Source organism: Rhea pennata, chromosome 2 (assembly GCF_028389875.1).
Source record: "Rhea pennata isolate bPtePen1 chromosome 2, bPtePen1.pri, whole genome shotgun sequence".
NCBI classification, from domain to species: domain Eukaryota; kingdom Metazoa; phylum Chordata; class Aves; order Rheiformes; family Rheidae; genus Rhea; species Rhea pennata.
Genome location: NC_084664.1, coordinates 33,086,855 through 33,097,304, shown reverse-complemented (window position 1 = coordinate 33,097,304; position 10,450 = coordinate 33,086,855). Strand labels below are relative to the sequence as shown.

The window sequence follows — 10,450 nt, the reverse complement described above, 5'->3', positions numbered from 1 at the left end:
GTTTTGTGATGTTTCTTGTGTTGCTCACTTATTAGAGACCCTGTTCTCACTAGGACCTGAACTTTGCAAATTACTGATTATTTCTGCTTCAGGAGCAATTCCATGCCACACACAAAAAATGAGTCTCAAAATCCATTCTTGTTTCAATGCTGAATGAAATCAAGAAAGAAATGAGAAAGGGAGTAACTCAGAAAGCTTAGCTCTCTGATGGGAAAGGCACTTACTCATAGAACCATAGAATCATAGAATCAGTAAGGTTGGAAGGGACCTCTGGAGAGCATCTAGTCCAACCTCCCTGCCCAGCAGGGTCACCTAGAGCATGTCAGACAGGGTTGCATCCAGGCGGGCCTTGAAGATCTCCAGAGAAGGAGACTCCACCACCTCTCTGGGCAACCTGGTCCAGTGCTCTGTTACTCTCACAGTGAAGAAATTCCCGCTCACGCTCAGGCGGAACTTCCTGTGTTTCAATTTCTGCCCATTGCCTCTTGTCCTGTCACACGGGACAACTGAAAAGAGTTTGTCCCCATCCCCCTGACACCCTCCCTTCAGGTGCTTGTACACATTGATCAGATCCCCCCTCAGTCTTCTCTTCCCCAGGCTGAAGAGGCCCAGCTCTCGCAGCCGTTCCTCATAGGGCAGATGCTCCAGCCCTCTGATCATCTTTGTAGCCCTATACTGGACTCTCTCCAGCAGCTCCATGTCTCTCTTGTATACTCTAAACCTGGACTTTGGAAAGTCAATGCTGAGAGTCCGTATGTTTTCCTGCTCAGAGTAACCTGAGGCAAAATCTTTGCCTGGAGCCCATCAGAAACATAATTTAAACCCATGTCTTTTGCTAGAAGAGTAAAGCCCATTCCCCAAGGTAATCTCTAATCTGTGACATACTTTCACCAGCAATTCCACTCATTTTAAGTCTTAATATTTTTTTTCTTTACCAAATCAAAAATTTTAGTCTCAACTAAGTTGCATTTTGACAGAAAAAAAAAGTGTTGGCAAGGCAGATTCAGTGCTGAACATGGTGGCTTTGGTCCAGCAAAGCACTTATATTCTTAACTCTAAGAAAAAACTTAGATCTCATTGTTCCAATTGCTTGAAATCATGTAAAATATCCCTTTAGCACTGGTGCTGTAATAAATAACTCTAATCCTTTCCTATTTACTATGGTTTTCTGTTATTTATCTGGGAACCTAATGAGAATAAATTCTGAGGCAACCAACCTGCTATGGTTCAAAACAACTATGAGTAACATGTTCCGGGAATTCATGAAGGTTACATTGTTTTGGTTTAATTCATTGAAAACAATTAGAAAATGACTGGGAAAATATTTTTTGGAACTTGCTGTTTATTTTTATCTCATTCCTAAAGAATTAAAGAATTAAAAGTTCCCTAAATTACTATCAAAACCTGCTGACTGTGGACAGAATAATTCTATAGTACAAGAAGTATGGAGATAGAATGTCATCCAGGTATGTACTTTTTAAAATCTCATATTACATAATATCTCTATGCACTATGTACAAGTAAATATACATTTCATATACAAGAATTTAGAAAAAACAAGTTGTTTTTCAATAAGAGGTAGTACCTATTTTATCTTTAAGTGCACAAAGATATAAATATGATTGCAAAGTGAAAACCAAGGATATTTATTCCTGTCTTCCCATAACGTGTGAATAAAAATTGATTGTAATCCTGTATGTACATATACCTACCTACATATACACACAAATACCTAGTGAGAGAGTTGAACATGAGGTTTCAAGTCTACTTTTACATTCAGCATTCTTCATCTGAGAAAATTTGAATCTCCTGTCCTTTTTGGAGTCCAAAGTCACTTGAGATAAAAATATTAAACAAGAATTTTTTTTCTTTTAAATCTAGCATTTGCAGTCGGACTCTCCATACTGTGACGAGAAGTTACAAGAAGATCAGGCTATATTCTTCACGGCATAATATAGTTCCCTATTGAGGTCAGAAAAGTTTTTTTATTATTATTATTAACTTTGTCATTGCACTGCATAGTTGGCCACAGAAGGGCAATTGACTGAAGCCAGTGTCCTCTGACAACATGCTTCTGTAGAAAATTTTACCCCTAAAGCTTCAGTTTCCATGCTCCCAAGCATACACTTCTACACTCCTTTAACTCACAAAGAAACTGAGAGCTTTTTACCCAGCGTCGGAGTAGATTAGGAGGAGGCAATATGAAGGATGGAGGTCTTTTGGCTGCAGGTTGGGGTTTGGGCTGAGAGCCAGGGAAGAAGGGTTCTGCGCACCAGAGACACCCTTACAGCATGGACTGGGAGACAAGGTTGGAGCAGAGCCCTGCATCTTCAGTGACTTGGAGAGAGATGCTGGGAAGAAATAGAGACATTGCATTGCCAAATGAGCAAGAGAAACCTAATTATAACTGTGAATGTGGCCAGCAAGGTCCGTGGTGCAGCTGGAAGCAGCACTCTGCTTCGTGTTCAAGTTCCCTTGAAGTTCCCCTGCTTCAAATGTTAAGCATATTTTAGATGGTAATTGTCTCTTAACACAATTTTAAGTTTGAAATAGTTTATTTTAAATCAACAGTAAAGCTTCTACTGACTTCAGTGAGACCAGAGTTTAGCTCTAATCCAAGGGCTGAGAATATTTCTTACACTAGCATTTGATCTTATTTGACCATTTTTTAAATTGTTTTCGTCCTAAGGAGGGGATTTACCATACAAATAAGGACAGTACTAGGTCTAGTATTTTAGGGAGAGTAGACTGCAGTCTTCTGAATCTTCTCTATAAAGTCTTCCTGCCCAGAAGGGCGGCTGAATAGCACACCCCTCTTTTGAAACTTTTTTAATTTACTACTAGAAATAATGTCTTGGGTTTTTTTTTCCACTTTCCAAGCTCATGCATTGTAAGCCCAGTTTATGCAAGTGAATATTTTTCTTGTTGCATAGTTCTGGTCTGAGTTGTCTGAGTTAACAACAATTTATAGGCAGTGGTAATGATGTGACATTTGTCACAACACTGTAAGTCACTCATATGCTTAAGAGACAGGAAACATGATTTGCATTAAGATACCATCTCATTAGCTTGTGATAATCCTTCTCTAGGCCTAACTTGGTGGGTGGATTGAGTAGGAAATATTAAAATGTTCATACATATTAATTCCTTTTCTGTAAAAATACCTGTTGCTTGTAGTCAAATATATCAGTCCCTCGGCTGCCCGTTTTTTTGAAAGAAAGGATTTCTGAGCTTCTTCCCGCTGGATACTCTCAAATCCTTCGTTGCAGGAACAGCTACTTTTAGATTGTATTTAGGCATTCTCTTCAACTCAGCAAAAATCTACACCATTTCTGGAAGGGGAGGTCTCACCCCCTTCCTCGTGCCTGTCGTAGCCCTCACATGGCTGCAGGGTGAACTAGACGGGGGGACTGCTCTGCTTGAAAAACAAAACCAAAACAGACCCACCAACCTGCACTCCTGCTGGGTTAAAGTAGCTGTAAAACTGCAGTTTTAGAATAGTTGGTGCTGACTGCGATTTAGGGCCATTTCAAATCTTTTCCAATACAGTCGGAGCACCGGCCTCCTGCCCAGCCAGCCCCAGCGAATACTCCCTGGCTCCGGTCTTGCGCGGCCCAGAAGGAGTGGACAGGAGCCGATCCGGATTGTCTCTATACGTATGGATAGCCATCCGCATCAGCTCAGGAGCACATACGGTAGCTGCTGAAGGCGTTCATGTTACTACCTGCTACAAATCTGTACTTTTACACGTCAGAAATGTTTGCTCCCTTTGAAATATTTCAGAGGATCGTACTCAGCACCCTCCACTCTTCCTGCTCCATCCTCACCCCAAAAGGGAAAGAAAAACAAAACAGCCAGGCATTTGCAAAGTTTCCCAACTAGAAGTTATGTTATGTTGTACGTTGTTATGTAATCATGGTTGAAATTCATGTTTTTTTTTTTCCTTTGGTTACTAAATCCATGCTTTGAACTCCAAGTGTTGGTATGCATTAAAGTCAGAAGAATATCAAAAGTTCAGTGCTCGAAGGCACGTCTCCCTTTTTAGACAGTGCTCAGGTCTTGAACTTAGAAAAAAAAAACTTGTATTTTTCTAATACTGCTATGACTACATCTGCAGCTGTCAGGAGAGCTATATCCAATAGCCCAAAAGGCATTTAGAGGAGAGTTAGATTCAATTTTGAATGTGAAAAAAATAGCTTAGTCCATTTTATTTTTCCCATTTTATCTCCATATCCATTATCCTTCTTTCTTATGTTACCAAAAAGGCTGTCAGCACTATCTCCGACATCATTTGTGACACAGTTTATGGACTCTTTTGTTACAAAAGTAGATGTGGAATATATTTTCTTTATACTTCTTTAGTGTGTTATGCCAGAGCACACTAAATGATTCAGAAATACTAGCTAAGGCAACATATACTGTAAAAAAGAAGTATTTATAGACCACTTTACTCACTGCTAAAATGGTAAGTAAAAAAATATTTAAAAATCAATATCTGTACACCACTTACTTTTTTGATCCAAACAGGAATGGGCTTAAATCCTTTTTTTTTTTTTTAATATACCTTGTACCATGCACAACTTTATTTTTTGTTTTCTTCATACTATACTTATTTATTCTAGAATATTGCTGTAGGTAGCCACGGGTTTATGTCCAAATAATTTTTCTAAGGAGTTTTTTTAATGTAAAGACCTATTCTATTAAGAAACGAAGAAATCTTGTGTTTTTTCTCTTATTTTCTCCTTTTTTAATAAAATATATGTTGTCAAGGAATCTTCAGTTATCATGAGTGATGAGCACAGTGGTTTTGTACTTACACATTTTATATATTTGAAAAAGTCTCCTTTAAGAATGTGAAGATTTTTAGCATTTTAATACTGAGGCAATGGTTCAGTACAATCTTTGAGTAAATTGTTGTTCACAGAGATGTCATTATCAAATGTTTTACTATCGTTTATTTTTTTCCTGATGCTACTGTTCTCTATATCAAACTAATATAATGCTTATTTGGTGGTGATACAGACCTGCATTTCTCATTACTCACAGAAATGTCACATGAGTGTGGATTGGCCTGATGTAATTGCTAATCAGATGGCTGGGTACTCCGACAGTGTGGCCACTAGACCTGATGAAATTTTTTTGACCAAAACTTTTAGTTAAAAAAATTGGGTTTTGCCAACAGTGAAATTTTTCACCAGAAATAATTAGATCTTTACCTCATATATTATTTTGATGGAATATTTTAAAATCCAATGTAAACTTTTATTTCACTTTTAAAATAAGTGGAACTATGCCTTAAATTGTATTTTTAAGTTCATCTATTTTTGCAAAACCCAAACATTTTCTAATAGAAACAAGACAAAGAATGTACCAATAATCTTTATTTATTAAACCAAAACTCTCAGTGAAATGTTTTAACTGGATCATGAGATCTGTTCCCAGAGTTTTAGTCCACCTTGAATTCCATTAAAAAACAAATGGAAATGTTATCACCAGCAAACATGAAAGTCTCACTGCACTAGTTTTCTTAAATTAACGTGGCTGGAGTGAGTCACAAGGCCAGGGAAAAACACTGGACAGGAGAAGAGAAAAGGTTCTCTTGGTGCTGAAGGACCGTGAGAGAAAAGTGCCATCACGTTATCATACGGGGCTTTAAGTCACCCCTTGTACAAGAAATGCTAACAAACCATATTTCACCTAACTCTAGCTGAAATAAATTTTCAAGGTGGTAGATCATAGAGCTTTAAAGACATCTCACTAAAGTGAACATGAATTTCCTTCTGACTGCAGAGGAGGTTGGGACCAACCCTGCACGAACGGCTCGAGTCGCGGAGCTGCCTGCGAGGCGCAGCCCCCTGCGGCTGGTGTGGAATCACAGCTGCGACGAAATCCTCACTGACACGTACCAGGGTAGCTCCTGCCCAGCTAATAGCGCATTCCCACTGTTTTATCCACAGTATATTCTTTTTTGTTCTTATATAACTGACTTTCCCAAAAAAGGTGGCTGAGCAATTTGGGCTCCAACAACTGATTGACATCAGGAAATATAAATATGATCTTTTAACTTCAAAGACCTGAAGTCTTTTTAAATTACTATGCTGAAGAAATTAGATTTATATGTATCTCATGTTCCTCAGGCTTCTAATTGAATTAGTAAATGAGAACAATCTTCTTCATCCAAGTGAAACTATTTGGGGTAAGGCTACCCTAGTGTATAGTTGCATTTAGCTTAGGTATTGACTGAAGATTTTTCATGGTAACTAAACCCTTTAGCCAGCAGACATTACTGTGGGATTTAGGAAAGATTAAACTTCTAGAATCTTGCCAAAAGCAATAATTAAAGTAACTAGAATCTGCTTATATAAACAACCGTTGTTTTATTTTAACTAGGATTTTTGCCTTTTACTAGTGTCAGAATAAGTTTCCAAGAGACTTGACTTTCAAGGAGTTCTTTTTAGTAACTGTGCCGTTTCTGAAATGCTAATGCAGCACACTGTTTGCATGCTAAGACAAAATTATAAACTGTTGAGAATTAATTGCTGAGTGATAAACTTAGCTTTGAGCAGAGAAAATCCTGAAACTGCCATGGAATAACAGATCTATAATGTGATAACTATATCAGAAATGTGAGGACAGAAAGGAATATTTATATTTTGTTGGAATAATGAAAAAGAAAATAGTGAATTGAAGAACAGCAAGAAAAACAGTAAGCGTACACTAGCTGAGCTGGCCTGGGCCTTCAGCACTCAGGAGACCCAACTTCTATCCGTCCGTCCTGCCCTGCAAGTAGCTAGAAATCACCTGGCCAAGGTGGCTTACAGATCTCAGTGACCTGTGAGACAAACACCTGATTTTGGGGGATCCAGCCCAGGCGACAGGCAGATGTCAGAATGGATGCCAGAAGTGGCTGGTCCACGTGCAGGGTGCCGAGGACCCATATGCGTGGGGTGCCCCTATGCTTAGGTTACCCCCATCCATGGGGTGGCTAAGTGGACTTCTGAGAAGGGCATACTCCTCCTCCTCTCCCTTTCCCCTTGGGCTGCCACACACGCACACATGCACGCACACACAGAGCATACTGCCTGCACCTACCTCAAGCCAGCCCTCAAAGTCTTCCCCCAAGCAGACAGGTAGAAAACTGAGAATATATATCTTAACTTACTGAGAGTGACTAAAAAACGAGGATGAACATGACACACCCCTGGCTTCTGTGAAGGGACTTGGATTACAGTCTCCTTGATAGCCGGTCCCTCATGCTTGTTTTCCCCACTCCAGAGCCAAAAGCCTTGTATGAAGCTTCCTGTAGGCTGTAGTTAACTCCTACCCAAGAGCTTCATGACTGCAGTTCCCACTTTTAAGAGGTTATTAGGTACTAATAGTAACTCTAGGATGTGTCCCATGACCTGTTACTTTTAGCATGTGTTTCATTTATGTTTCTACTTTTCATTGCATTATTTTGGCAGGAAAAGTTTTTCTACTAAAAGTTTTGTGTCAGGCTGCCGAAAATCCATTCTTAGTCACTGGCAAACCCAGCAGTCTTTTTCATCCTCCTCTAAGTCCTGCTTGGAGGACAATGGATTTAACTCCATTTTCCTATCCTTTAAGTAAATTAAAAACATTGTATTAAAAACAATGCCAACAATGTTTTCCCTAATAGACAGATAGACAAACAGAGTTTATTGGTATAATTAAAGGCAGACTGGTCTTTAAAAGCTAACAATTTCCATAGAGTCTGAGAGTCTGTCATTGAATTAAGAGGAAGCAGTAGATGCAGCTCATGACTTTTTTGTTGAGGACCTGCCCTCAAAGCAAGTTTCTAGATAAGCCTAAAAGAGTTTCAAATCTTCCTTCAACTCTCACCATATACATTATGCCAAGTTGCTGTAAATCTGACTGACTGACTTAAAATTTTAACTGGTGAAGCTCACACTGAAGAAATAGATGAAAAAGACCTAAGAGGTAGAACTACTAGCAGGAAAGTATAAGAAATTTTAAATTAAAGAGACTATCAAGCATTTTTACACAGATTATATTCCGACCTCTTGCCAGTTAAATTAGTGACATTTTAGATGCCCATATAACAAATTCTTAACGGTCATAGATTTAAAAATGCAAAACATTCAATACAGGGCATTCCAGATAGTATTAGGAAGAGAAAGTCAATAAGGCCTTCTACAGACAGCTGGAAGCAGCCTCGTGATCACAGGCCCTGATTCTCAAGGGGGACTTCAAATACCCTGATGTCTACTGGAAGGACAACACAACTAGGCACAAACAGTCCAGGAGGTTCCTGCAGAGCACTAATGACAACTTTTTGACACAAGTGGTGGAGGAGCTAATTAGGAGGGGTGCACTACTGGACCTTTTACTAACAAACAAAGAAGGGTTGGTTTGAGATGTGAAGGCTGGGGGCAGGCTTGGCTGTAGTGACCATGAGATAGTGAAGTTCAAGAATCCTGCAAGGAGGAAGCAGGGCAATAAGTAGGATCACAACCCTGGACTTCAGAGAGCAGACTTGGGCCTCTTCAGGGATCTCATGGGTTAGGGCCCTAGAAGGAAGGAGGGGTCCAAGAGAGCTGGTTAATATTCAAGCATCACTTCCTCCAAGCTCAAGAGCAGTGCATCCCTATGAGTAAGAAATCCAGTAAAGAGGGCAGGAGACCTGCACATATGAGCAAGGAGCTCCTGGCAAGACTCAAATAGAAGAAGAAAGTACATAGAATGTGGAAGAGGGGACAGGTCACTTGGGAGGAATATAAGAATGTGGTCAGAATAGGCAAGGATCTGACAAGGAAGGCTAAAGGTCCATTTGGAATTAAATCTGGCAAGCGATGTCAAAAACAAGAAGGGCTTCTTCAAATACATCAGCAGCAAGAGGTGCACTAGGGAAAATGTGGACCTGCTGCTGAATGGGGTGGGTGCCCTGGTGACAAAGGATCCAGAGAAGGCAGAGTTACTTAATGCCTTCTTTGCTTCAGTCTTTACTGCTAAGGGCAGCCTTCAGGAATTCCAGACCCTAGAGATCACAGAGAAAGTTTGGAGAAATGAAGACTTTGCCTTGGTCGAGGAGGAGTGGGTTAGAGATCATTTAGGTAAACCTGACACCCAAAAATCCATGGGCCCTGATGGGATGCACCCATGAGTGCTGAGGGAGCTGGCAGACATTATTGCTAGGCCACTCTCCATCACTCCATCTTTGGATGGAGATCTCCATCTTGAAGGCTGATCCTCCTTAACAGAGAGAATATGTAAGAATTGGGCTATAGCTAAAGTTATGTTAGCTCTGGCATTCAGTGACCACATCTATCACCAGTTCCCATAGTTGTAAGAGTTGTAAGAGGTCAGTAAACCAAATAAGTTTATTTGAGAAATAGAGGCGTATTCATGGACTAGGGTGACACTTCTGAAAGGTTAATGTAGCGTAGCATTAATAAGCTCATATCTGCCTCTCCCTTCCCAGAAATTCTTGGTATCTGAAGTTTCACACAGTGCTACTTTCTCCTCCATCCTCCAAAGCTTTATATCACTAAACTCAATGTTTAATCTTCATTTTCCGTGTAGACCACCCCATACAGCCTGTGCGCAGTTTCTCCTGCTCTGTCTAGCTCAAGCTGATCTTCTAAACATAAAATAGCTAGGGAAGAAGATGAGAAGAAGACTGCTCGAAATTATCATCCAGGGTGTGGGTGGCCTATGTTAACCAGGATCTATATGGTGAGCAATGTGTAACAGTCAAAACCTTGAGTAACTTGTGAATAAAAGTTGGGATAGGGAATGCAATCTCAGCTCGTAAATTATTCTACCAAATTTGTTATTGGCATAGGGGAAGGAGAATTATAAACACTGAAGCATTTGCTGGGTTACAGCCAGTGCAGTTACTGTAACAGAATTTTGTTGTTCCATTGAGCAAGTTTATTTTCCCTTAAGGATATCAGACAAATGATGATTTTCCATAGGTCATTGCCCCCATCTTCTCTTGAAAATAATGAAAAAAAAGTGTTTTAAACCTTTAAGCACTGGCTATATCTTAGGCCTTTGTAGATTTAAAGACAACTGAAGGTTACATGCATTGCAAGTACAAGCAGATATTTTCAGAAATTTGCTTTAGGTCAAGGGATTATGTTCTCATGCCCTCATCACCTCATTGCACCTCATGCATCCATTCACTTAGCCTTCACTAGACGGTCATTTCTTTGGTACCCAGGTTTATGCACTATAGTTTTTGGTGGTAGTCACCAGCCATCAGCCTTTTTCATGTTCAGCCCATTTGATGGAAAACATCAGAATAGACGAAGGAAGACAATGCACATTTTTACAAAAGTATCATTAACCTTCTTTATTTCAGGTCTGCATGGCTTCAAGGATATATTGTCCCTGAGAGCAACTAACCCGGAAGGCTGTGGTCATAGTGCTTCTATTACACAGTCATGCAGTCATCCTGCCTCTGTGA

General features: G+C 39.8%; 1 protein-coding gene across 1 annotated transcript in view; it reads right to left on the bottom strand.

Moving 5' to 3' along the window:
• Window positions 1-312: 312 nt before the first annotated feature.
• The window catches only part of LOC134135923 (uncharacterized), a 69,340-nt gene continuing 59,202 nt past the window's right edge, over window positions 313-10,450 (bottom strand). The window contains 2 exon segments of the mRNA XM_062567611.1: window positions 313-693; window positions 9,938-9,973. Of these exon segments, the coding sequence (XP_062423595.1) occupies window positions 313-693; window positions 9,938-9,973 (417 nt within the window).